The following is a 12,817-nucleotide window of genomic DNA, read 5'->3' as shown; positions in this document are numbered from 1 at the left end:
ACTAAAACTGCTTCTCTCTCTGCAACAGCTATTCTATTGTGCCTGTATAGATGTGAAGTTTCATTCAAATTATAGGTATCTGGACCTTGATTAAAGTTTACAAGGCACATTCCCAAGAATTCAGCTTTGAAATTCCCATTTGGAACTTAAAGGTGGGGGAAAATGATTCAAGAACACATTAAAGTCACACTCTCTTTTTCTTAAGGACACACTTCTAAGGTATAGCTAAGGGGGGTTTCTTCTGCTTTATAGATAACTAGTAAAAAAAGACACTCTAGTTTTCAGAAGTATTTTTGCCAAATCCTTGGATTGTGGAAAGATAGAAATATTTTTAGTTGACATTTTTGCAGCTAAATTAAAAAATCTTGAAAATTAGGATCAAGTGTTGAATTACCACACTACATTGATAGAAACTTCTCACCTAAAAACCACCACCAAATTCTGTATTCATATTGTAGAGGATAAGTCTGAAAAACAAGAGCATCTTCAGCCAATTTTGAAGTCCATTTCATTGCCTAAACATTAAGCTGAATCATTCTTAGTTTATAGACCGCTTCCTTCCTTAACTTTTTACACTGAAAGCAAATCTCTCCCCTCATCTGAGACTGTATCTTGACACCAGGGTTTTCTTGCACAGAACTCCTAACCAATTTCAGCGAGTTCTTATGCCTTTAGAAACTGATGGTATGATATGGTCCCTGGACACGGCTCAAATATGCTTATGACAGTTTCAAAAATGTCAGTGGTAAGCCTGAGTTAGCTTTTTATCTCAGAAAACAGAACATGAATTTAAACAAGCATTTTCACTTTTCTAGCAAAAATAACCAAACCAAACAAACAAAAAAACAACTCGGGCTATTACAGTACTATTAGAAAATAACTCCTCAACAGCATCAGTTATAAAAGTACTATCCTATTTTTAGCTCAGTGTGATGTATCCTTGAATAATTTGTGAAGAATTCAGAAATGCAGCAAGCAGAACAAATTTTAAATGTTTTCATGTAAGAATTGCTGGTACCTGTGTCTACCCTCGCACATTAGCTGTCACTGTGGGTAAAATGAACAATTTCCAGGTTTGCAAAGGTGAAATGCAGCCGACAACAAATTCCTCTGTATTTCAGTGGGGCATTTCTTCATATGAAAAGTATGCTGAGATATTTCTTGGCAAAACTGAGGCTGATGCTCTCTAGGCTCCTAGTATTTTTCCTTTTTGCTCCTTATGTTTTACCACAAAGCAACAAATACTGCAAAATCTTACCTAGCTAACTGCAAATACAAACTTGATTAGCAAAAACAATTTGTAGGATGTAGAGATACTACTCTCTGTTTTTTTAAAAATAGATTTGATTGAAAATTGCCAAAATATATAGGTGTATTTCATATCTCTTTACGGGAAATGTTTTCAATGTCCATTTTGGGGTTTCCTCCCAGTTCTGGGTCACTCTCAATACATTTTACAAAACTGGTTAACCATAAAGTCTGGGGAAGAATTGAACTTTAAACAAATATTTAATAACATTTGTAGTAAGAAAAATACATAGCAATACATATTTTAATATTTATTTAGTGTAATAATACTAGTATTAAAGAGTGAGTATTTGCACTAGAAATCTTGTTCTACAGTTTCATTCATCACATCAAAAGAGCATTTTCTCCTACTCTGTCATATAAATTCAATGTCCAGTCAGAATCAATCAGCTTTGTATTTCAGGTAACAAATAGTACTTATGCACAAAGGACATGTCAAAAGCTATATGCAAAACTAGCTGACAGAAACTGACCACTTCAGAGGAGAGAAAGTTTAGATAAAACAATGTGCTTTCAGGCAAACCTGAGAAAGAAGTAAATAAAAAATAAACTTTATTTTCTGAATTACTTGGCTTTTCGTCCAGGTAAGATGGCAGCTGCAAATCACTGTAACATGAAGCTACTATTATTGCTTTAATACTTTAGAGTATTAATAATTAAATTTTTAAACACTGTATTAAATAAGACTCACTTATTTGTAAATATAACAACTGACACTGCCTGGACTTAATGTAAATAATCCCTACATGAGTTCATGTAACTCATGAAATCTGGTAGGAAGGGTCCAGATACTGAAAACCTCCTCTGCTGTAAAGAGGAAAGACACACACACACACAGTGCCCTACGGAGAATTCACACAATGACTCTATTTTCTTTTAGCTAAAGGAGGATGTAAAATATTGTAAGGCAATAGTAATTCAGAACAATTACAAATGACATGCTGATTCAAACCTGCTACCAGAGCATTTGAAATAGAATTTTTATTCTCTAAGCTACGCAGGGAGAAACGAAAATGTTTCAAGAGAAGCTCAAATTATGATCTTTTTTGTTATACTATAATCTACAATGGGAAAATTGTTCCCTAAGTGTGTGTTTTCATTTAAAAATGTGGAACCCAAAGCAAATCTACCTATGTCTTTTTTAAGTATTTCCCATTTTACAAAGTCCTATTAAAAATATTTTATTTTATAACATGCTTCTAAAATTTGGAGATCTTATTTGCATTCAATATACTGACATTTCTTCCATAATTTCTACTTGATTAAATTCCATGCAACATGGCATTAAGTTAAATTCATAGAGCAGAATAAATTATAACAGGGTTAGCTTCTAAAACAGGTGTAAAAAATAACACATTTTAGTGTTACTTATCAGCTTTGCTAGGGCTGGCTTTTTCTGCATTGAAGAGCTGAAGTATATGTTCTGACGTGGACACCGGCAAGCTCAGCAACCACTAGTTTTTGCAACAAACTACAAAAATACATGAAGACAGTAGATGATCTAGAGACAAAGCTTTTAATTTTTAATTTTTCAGAAGTCTGAATAGATGTTATTAGGACTTTCATCGGAAAACAATAAAAATAAATGCAAGTATGGATAAAAAACCATCTCCATCACACATGTGAAAGAAGACAGGTTGTTCAGTGTGTGTTAGTGGTCAGAGTGGGTGGTCACAACTCTACAACATAAAAGGCCATCTGTTGGGTGACTTTGTGAATGGTTCTACATAGAGCTGTTCATTTCCTGTACTGGGAAATCCAGTTCATAAACCATCACAACTGGAGAGGAACCACGCTTTCTGTAAGAACGGCAGGTATTTCCACAGACCAATCCCTGAGGATTTCAGTACTGTATCAATGTGATACAATTGATACAGTGATCCTGCAAGGAAGCATGGTTCCTTCAGAGGAGCTAAGTGACAAGATAGAAATGAGAAGACAGACTTAGAAGATGGCAATTACTAATTAGAGATAGAAAGAAGGGACTCTTAGACTAAAAAACAGTAAGAAAAAAGACGACTGACCTGAGTTCGGTTAAAAGCCACACGTGCAAATACTGCCTGTGAGATTCCTGCTCGTTTCAATTCATCACGGACCCACTGGTAGATTTCGGAAGACACCTCTGTGTTCGTTGAGACCTGCTGCTCCAACGGTTTGTTCATGGATCTACTGACAGGAGGAGGGTGGTTCAAGTACTGTTGGTTTAAGGACTGCTGGGCTAGAAGTCTGTTCACTGCATACTGCTGGTTCAGCAACTGGGCCATTACCAGCTGCTGATTTACCAGCTGAGGGCTAATGGGAGTAGATACAAGTCCAGGGTGCAGGTTTGGAAGCGGGGTCCGAACTGATGGTTGACTACCATGAGAAAGCTGAACAGGAGATGGAGGCTGTTCGGCTGTGTTCCCTGGGACTGGCTGCTGACCGAAGTTGACATGGTTGGCACCTTGCTGGGATAGTTCAGAAAGGCTATCCATCTCAACTACAGCAGGAAAGAAACATTGAAAAGGCCAACATCAGACTGAAAATCACAAACTTGACTGCCCTCATAAGACATGCTAATAAAAATAAACAAATGTAAAATGGTGCAATGCAACCCAACGATGGGTGGGTTGCTGCATCCCACAGTGACAGACACAGGGACTTCAGACAAAGCAGTAACCAACTAGAGATGAGGTAAAGACAAGAGACAAAAACCCACTCTCTGCTGCAGATGATGCAGGTGAAACAGCAAGTGCATCTGTGCAAAGGGCAAGGAGGGCTATTGTGGGAAAACATGTCCCAGCCAGAGAGAGAGAAGCCCCTGGTGACTGGTTTTGCTCCTCCCATGAGGTCCCTGCCATGACATCTGCAGCTCCCAGCCACTGGAAATCTGTAACAAGCAGGGTGAGGTGCAGACCTCCTCATGCTCTGCTAATTTCTAGATGGTACATCAATTGTATGGGACTGCTAGGAACTAGTATAATTTATGTAAATTACACAGATGGGCTGCTTTATCTTGCAACCATGTATGCATGGTTTTTTTCAGTGACTTGCAACATGGTTGATTTTTTTTTGTTATATTAAGAAAAATATTCTTATATATCTCATCTGCCTTTGACACACCCACCTTTTTAAATAAGAGCACAGTTTTTTAAACTACAAGAGTTCTTCCATTTGCCTTCTTGTGCATGATTAAACAATATAAAATAACTCTAGGTTGATATAAAGCAGTCTCCTTTTTTCAGCATTTGTAACCTTTTTTACAGAGTTTTAGCAGCTCTGGTCTGGAAATAGCTTTAAGAAAATAAATTTTATTTAAAAACCATAAGTCCGGTATTTTCACAGAAGTGTTGTAGCAATTTTTTTTCTTATACTAGTAGGGGCTTTTTTTTTTTTTTTTTTTTTTTTAAGGCAATGTCTGAGCTTGTCACAGTAATTATGATCTTCACCAACAGCCATCAGTGCAAGAGCACCCTTTTCCCCACAAGGATCAGAGTGGGATGAAGAAATCGACACTTGGATTCCCACCTGCATCCCCATCTTCCTCCCCTGTCTTATCACAGGCAGAAATCTGATAAAGAAAAAGCCATGTGTTCTGCAGAGAGTTCTGGTGTCCATAGCCTGGATCAGTACCCAAGCAGAGGCCCTGCTACTCCTCATACAGGTGGCTTTGAGGGCAATGCTGCCTCTTCTGCCAGCATTAGTTTACACAAGCATACACAAACACACATTTTCTATTCGCTGCCTTCGCTGACTCAAAGTGAATGCAATATGAACCTGTCTTGGCAGACTGTACAAGTAAAATTTTGCAGAGGTTGCCCCATTCAGGAACACTGCTGCAAAGGATGTGGGAGAGGCTGCTGTGGAAAGGTCACTCTCCCCATATGGCCACTCTGCTGCCTCACACATGAACCACCTGAAACCAAGTGATGGTTGGTGGTCTCAGAAGAATGGTTCTATGTTGCACAGAAGGTACAAAGAAGATTAAGGAAAGAAGCTGCCTTTTTTCGCTCTGGGGAAGTAGAGATCAACCCAAGTGGGCCATTCATTCGGAACAGTAATTCAAGCAATTATCACAAAAGTGATGCATTGTCTTCATTACAGCCTTAAGCTATAAAAGGCTAGGAACCCGTTTTGGTAGATGAATGATTTTGCTTCAAATAGTGAAAGCTAAGTCAAGCTCAAAATTCAATCCAAATTGAGGTCCTATTTCTCCATTCTATTGAAATCTTCGTAGAAGTTTTCTGGCATAAGATGTTCAAAATGTGAACAGGTTTAAGAAAGATAAAAGGCATCACAGAATTAATAGATTTTTTTCTCTAATAATTTACTTGTGCCTACCACAACAAACAATTGTCACAACTATCTGTTAAAATTAATAGAAATTAGGGTCCCAAGGTTAGAGAAAGATATGAATTCATAAAATTACAGCATTCTTGCTGGAAGGTAGTGATAGCTGTAGAAGCCTGTTTCTTTAAATATACATTAGCCAGAGCAAGAAAAAAATACACATATTAAAAAATCAGTTCGTCACAGTTCCAGGAACAGGTTTTCTAAACAATTATTCTGGGTGGTAGAAGATCTCTAGATTTACAGAATGACAGCTTTACATCTCTGGCAACCCAAGTCAGCTTGGCTGTTTCAATAGCAAATATTTATTTAAATGAATTCTTTCACTATATATGTACTTTCTACATCTACTCATCAAAAGCATCCTAAACTTATAGTGAAGGGAACTGGCTTCTTATATGACTGTGACAGACCTCAATGTGACACATAATGGTATGTAACCACCATCAAGGCAATTTTTTTTTTTTTGCTTACCCATCATATCTTTTGCCTTCTTGAAATGTTTATACCACCTTCCAAATTCCTGACATTTTGCTGCTGAGACATTTGCATAGTAAGTGCTGTTCACAATGGAAGAAATCATACTCTGTGTGAAAAGGGGAGAAGAAAAAAAAAATCTGTAATACAGAGCAGTACAAGTCAAAGCACAAATTATTTCAATTGTAGAACCATTATATTTTTAAAGTTTGAGACCCATATTGCATTTTAAATCCTATCATCCAAAGCCTTTTAAAAAACTCATTAATTGAGCATGAAAACAAACCAAGGTATATTGTAAATGGGAGCAAAAATAGCAGATGTACTAAGAGAAGAACAAAGTTATCGACCAAGAAACATCATGCAATGGGATGGGCTCTGGACAAAAGATGCTAATCTTGAAAGTGAATTTTGTTCATCCCATTTCTGCTTTTAGATTTGATTGACCCTTCACATACCCACACAGGCATACAACTCCTACACTGCCTTTACAAATGCAAGCAGTGACCCAAGTTACCCATATCCAGTTCCTCTGTGCCATTTATCACAGATTAGACCCCAGAAAATCATAGGAGAAAACTTTATCTGAAAGCTGAATGACCTATGAATAGGATAAAATATAGGTTTATAGCAGAATAAAATATGTATCTAATAACCCAATATGAACTCAGCCTTGTTTTTCCTCAACAGAGTATTTTAAGTGATTTGCAAAAACAGGCTTATGAAAAGCTTATTGTCATGTCTAATTCTGTAACTGAATATTAGCTGTAAAATAGACCACAGGAAGATCAAGATGATTTTTTTCTCTAAGGTTCTCGAGATATCAGATAGCTACAGTGAGAAATTTACCTTCTGCTCAGTTTTGACCAATTTTAAAATAGTAGAATTTACAATGCATAAAACTCAGTTCCAGTACATTCTTTTACAAATCAATTAAGACTAAGCCTTGCAAAATGAGATAATGTTCCAACTTGAAAATTATACTCAGTATATGATGTATGGACAACAAAATTAGCAAATATAATTTCAACAGAGTGAACTTTGCCACCCTTTAAATTTCTATGGGGAAAACAGTTACTCTTAGCTTAACTACAAGAATTGTCCAGTGTATCAAAACAGCAATGACAGTCAAGAAGACAAAGCCTTGATTATTACATTTCTTCACCATTCAGCATGTAATATTTAGATATATTTTTGCTGTCTTAAAAATAATTTAGAGCACCAACCCTTTGTTACACCAACTACGACAGACACTGGAAGGAAGAATCTCGAGTAAAAATGCAATAAATGTTACTGTAAGTTTTCTTTTAAAAGGCTAGTTCAGTTTCTGACTAAAAGAACCTTCATTATCGATCTTAGTGAAGTTCATTATAACCATTTTCTAAGGTATTACTCAGCAGCAAGCTGTTTGTGGAGGTTCAGAACTTCTAGAGTCAGGCAGCATTATTTATGCCAAATGTGGATACCCCCTACTCACCAGGCAGGTATTTTAATGTTTCTCCAAATCACCAAAATTCTTGCCATTTCTTGATACTAATCTGGCATTTCTGAAACTAGCTACAAGTCTTTTGTCAATGGAATAAAAGGAGAGTGAAATTTTAGTAGAGTACCACAAGCCTAGCCTGAATGACCAGAACCCAGCTCAGCCGAACCCAATTTCAACTTCCAGTACAACAGCAGTATGCCTAATGTCTAATATGTACAAAATTATCTTTTACACTCTTTTATAAGTTAAACCATCTTAAACATGGGCACATGATACGTAACGCAGGATTTTAAAAGCCCTGTGGATCTGAACTGGGAAATTATATGACTGTACAGACTACTTGCAGAAACTGCAGATCTGTACATGGAAAACGGGGAACTGCACCTGTCAGCGGCCATCATCCCACACCAGCTCACGTGTATTTTGCAGATGTCATTTAGACTTCAAGGTGGGTTTCTCTTATTTTAATTTGCGCCTTTCAGATGTGTTCTTCTGCCCAACTAACTTTAAGTATGAAAACACGTATATTAATTTTTGTAAATTACCTATTATTGAAGACGTTTGTCTAAGATTTCCTAGTGCTCCCTTCCATGTCATTTTACAAAAACAATACACAAATGACATGGCAGTTTGCAACATATCCCCTGCTTCTTCAGGAATAAATTTAATGCCGTTACTTTACAACCAAACAGGGGACTGGTCTGTTAGAGAAACAGTACTGGGAATTTTAGCTTCTCTGACACAACGTGAATTTCAAGCTTTGATGGCTAACACTGTGATGTAACTCCTGCTCTTCAAAGTAGATTAAAAAAAAAAAAAGAAAGAAGACAGACATTATAAACACATTTAAAAATGAAAATTATCCTGCATTTTCTTTGAGAACACTTCATGCAAACATTCAAGTGATATTACCTACACTAAGAATCCTCATCAGGAGGAATCAATGATTTATTTACTAATTCACTGAAGGCAAAATTTTACAAGCCAGATAAAATATTATTACCTTGTTAACTCAGAAAATATCTTGACAACACTGCATTTCATTGTTTCTATGCTTTATTTATTGTCATCAAATGTGCAGTCACATCAGTGCAGAGAGATGCACCTGGCTGTAGAAATTTCCTACTGCTATAGAATTCCTGTACATTTTAATGCCAATCTACATATATAAATGTCTGGTATGCTTATGGCCTAAAACTTAAGATTAACCCCATGAGTTAGTGGTCTTCAGAGATTCTATCTAGACTGAAGGCATATTGATGCTCTTCATATTACCTGAGAAGTTCTCCATATCTTGAATTATCAATAATTAAAATTATTGTATTTGAAGCATATCATATCCTGGTACTACTGCACATATCCTCCTTATCTGTGAGGCACAGAGGCAGATGCCTTCCACATACAAGGATGACGAATATAAATATATCATACAAATATTCAAATGCAGCACATGCATCACTCATAATCAGATTTCTTTTTCACATGTTGCAAAGAAAATTGAAAGAATGCAAAAACTGGTCACAGATATGCAATCTTAACTTGTAGTTTATCCATGAACGTAAGCCTTCAAGATCTCAAATTTCCCTCTTTCCCCTCTTCCATATTTCCCTCCCCCCAACCACATCACTTGCAGTCATGTTCGGAGAATCGGGAGATCTCATCTGAAATGGTGCCACCTTCACAGAAATCCCACTATTCTGGAATGATACCATCTGCTGCAGCCCAAGTGCTCTTTTTTTAGCCAAATAAGTTAATTATAATTAGGCATCCAACAACTGTGTGAAGGTAGGGGTAGAATTTGTTCTGAGGTTCAGCTGAGGTTCACCCAGCATAGATTGAACTAAATCCCATTTTCTCTGGAAGATTAAATACCAGAGATTAAATACCAGACACCATCTTTTTCTCAAAGAAGTTGGGGAACTCCCTGGGGAAATATCATAAATCTCAAGCAGGAATCGTTTCATATGCCCATCAAACAAAACCCAATAAAATGGTAGCATCAGACACCTTTTGTTTTGTGCCAGAATCTAATGCAAGGTGCATCCTGCAAGATACGGGAAGGACCCGAGCCTTTCATGCCGGCTCGTTGCTGCAGCCACTGCTGCAGGTGCTTCAAGGGAGGCATTTCTGAGTCATTGCCTCTAACACTGCTCTTCAACCAGGTGAAGTGTTGCTCGATCATCGCTAAAAGTATACTGTTGTCCTTTTTGCAAAACAACAAAAACAATGTTAATCAGGTTAATTCAATCATCTAAACCAAAACTGTTCATGCTTTTCTGCCAAATCAACCAACCACAGCAAAATCTGTTATCAGTGATTGCTCAGCTTCCAGTCAAAAAAGCTTTTAACCCCCACAGTCCCAAAACTTTCCCTAAATAACCTTAAAATTATTTTTATATGGGCAGAATAAGGTTGTTTTCATGCCTCATGAAGGGGTACTTGGGCTGCAGTATTTACACAGAGCAAATACATGCTAACAGACTTAGCAGAGAGTAACAGACACAACAGCTTCCTAGAACAACTCAGCTGAATTAGATATCAGGGATTCCTTTGCAAATTAAACATTTTTCTCAAAAGAAGCACTGTAACCAAAACTTATTTAGGCCTTCCAGGTTGTTTAACTAGAGAAAAAAAAACCCTGAGCTTTTTCACAACTCATTCATTGGTGTTTAAAGCTTCAAGCCTGCTCAGTGGAAGGGGCAAGGGCTACAACAACTTATTTACACAATTATCTAAATACGATTAAACAGCTGATGGACAAATATTAAACTGGAAAATGTATAGTCATTTCAGCTTAATGTAATCCCCTTTCTGTAAACACCCAAGATGATTTTTTTTCAACCAGAACAGTCCTGACATCTCATAAGCCTAAGGGTGAATAGCAAGAGATTGTTTTTGATAGTTATAAATATTCAAAAGACATGCAGACCATCTGCTTTCATAATACAGGTAAAGCAAGACTGAAATGGTGACTGCTGTATAAAAATGGTTCTTTTAACAAAGTCTTCCTCTCCTCGAAAACTATAAAGACAGATGTCAAAAACTGTTTACACAGGGTAATCAGGAGCGTGCAAAATGTAATATTCCTTTTACACACAGTGCTTGCTAAAGAGATTTTTTTTTCTTTTCTTCCCATCTGTGTGTTGCAACACATTTCTACAAGTTAAAAACATTTTTTCAAACAGAGATCTCATGAATACCCAAAAACATGCTATCTGGTTTCTGAATGCTAATTAATTTCAACTAAGGAATCTGAATTTTTTTCTGTAGAAAGGAATGCATGCTTTTGAAATGGAGTACTTCAACAATGACAGACACTGAAAACAGAACACCCCACAAGTTTAATTTTGCACTAGTTTGACACAGGCTATTTTCACAACTGTTTTACATTCAAACCCGCATCTGCTAAATCTGGCTATAAGACAAGCAGCAACTACCCTCTCACTTTTCAAATGAGATTTTATTTACATTTTACTATTATCAAGTTTTTCAGTATAAAGCCTTGTAACAACATAATGGTTTTGTGAAGTGATAAGTAGAAGATACCTCATCTTACAAGCAGAGTATGAACAGTGCTGCCCATAAACCCTACAGTCAATTTTCAGAGCTGAAACACTAATCTTGACAGTGCCCTTTTAATGTATTATATTAATGGTACAGAGGCGTTAAGCACCTTTTTTATAATTCTCAATAAAATGAACATTTACTGAACAATCTGTCAAACCACTGGCTCCATTTTTTAAAGCCAAACTTTCAAGGCTTTATTCTATTTTGTCTCCCATAAATCCTCTGCTTTACATCCCTAGACACCAGCAGGGAAGCATGTTCCAATGCTGCAAACTTAACATGGCTTTTAAAAAAAACTAAACGAGAAAAGCTATGAGCCTTTATCCCTAGACCTAGTTTGAATAAGTGATAAAGTTGCAGAACAGAACTTAAAGATTTGGGGGCAGATGGAGGGGGGGATCTTTTCATAAAGGACAGAGGAACTTTGTTTCCCCTACTCTAGCCACTATCAGTGGCTTTTGTTTGTGTGGAAATAGCAAGCTTCAGCTCTAGCAGAAGCCGAACTCTTATGACTGCTTATTTCTCAGGAGGCTCCATGTTAACAATTTTCAAATGAGAGGGGAACAGTCAAGCCCCAACCAGATAACACAAGATTATCCCCAAATCAAAAGATTTTAGCTTGCCTGAGCCTATGCCAGCCCACATACTGCAAAAACCCAACCAAGGCAAAATGTCGTTCCTAGTGTTCTGGTATGGCAGAGAAATATCATCTGCCAGTCTGAATAAAAGTAGACAAAATATATCCAGCCACTAGTTGTTTTTTGGGCAAGTCGTCCTGACACTGACAGTTTAACTACGTACGAAAAATTATGTTAAATTCCTTGGTCCATTAGCTTGAACGATAGCAAATAATACAATGGAATTTGTTTGTCATATGCCCTATAAACATGTAGGATCAGGGAAAAGCCCACAGATGGACAGAGAAGAAAAAAACTTTTGTTTGTGCCTTTGGCACTGCACTTGGATGGCTATCTGACCTCCATACTGTTGCCAGGGTCAGGAGAATAAGGATCTGCATGGCAAATGCTGGTCATATAAGTTAAAACTGAATAAAAGGCAGATTTACAGTGATGGCACAAGCTTTTTTTCCAATACATTAGTATGCCTTTCCTCCTTTCTCCTATCCTTGAAAAACTGAAATTATCTCCTCCTCCTTTTCTGTCTTATGTTGTCTTTAAGTATTATAAATGTATGTATTAATGTAAACATAGAGCTACATTGGTATAATGAGGGAAGATATAAAACCAAAAGAACCCAAATTATATATACATATATACACATATATTTATATATGGATAGAAATATACCCACACATGGGAAGATTTTGAAAATCAGAAATGAGGATTCAGCATCTGAAGGAACTGATCCTTGCACTATTTTTACCATTCTGTAATGTAAATTCCCAGTTGCTGCATGACAGAGCAGCATTCTCCCAATGTTTTCCAAGCATCTCCCACTGATGAGATATAAATAAAGCTCAAATAAAAAGCTGCTTCCCAAGATACTACTCTTATATCTACAAAGGTTAAAAGCTTAAAAGAGAGAAAGATAGGTAGGTGGGAAATGTTAATTCAAATTTGGAGAACTTCATAAATCCTTTACAAGCTTCATGGCACAGTGCCTTAGACTAAAAAAAAAAAAAAAAAAAAG

General features: G+C 36.8%; 1 protein-coding gene across 6 annotated transcripts in view; it reads right to left on the bottom strand.

Annotated features, from left to right (window-relative positions):
- The window catches only part of SATB1 (SATB homeobox 1), a 91,313-nt gene that overhangs the window by 39,877 nt on the left and 38,619 nt on the right, over positions 1-12,817 (bottom strand). For all 6 annotated transcript variants that reach the window (XM_063409240.1, XM_063409232.1, XM_063409224.1 and 3 more), the window contains 2 exons: positions 6,112-6,223; positions 3,333-3,787 (listed from right to left, as the gene is read on the bottom strand). In XM_063409240.1, coding sequence (XP_063265310.1) covers positions 3,333-3,787; positions 6,112-6,223 — 567 coding nt within the window. The remainder of the gene's footprint in view (positions 1-3,332; positions 3,788-6,111; positions 6,224-12,817) is intronic.

The sequence above is a fragment of the Prinia subflava genome, chromosome 1, assembly GCF_021018805.1.
Source record: "Prinia subflava isolate CZ2003 ecotype Zambia chromosome 1, Cam_Psub_1.2, whole genome shotgun sequence".
NCBI classification, from domain to species: domain Eukaryota; kingdom Metazoa; phylum Chordata; class Aves; order Passeriformes; family Cisticolidae; genus Prinia; species Prinia subflava.
The sequence above is the reverse complement of the archived record's forward strand: the minus strand, read 5'-3'. Positions and strand labels throughout refer to the sequence as shown.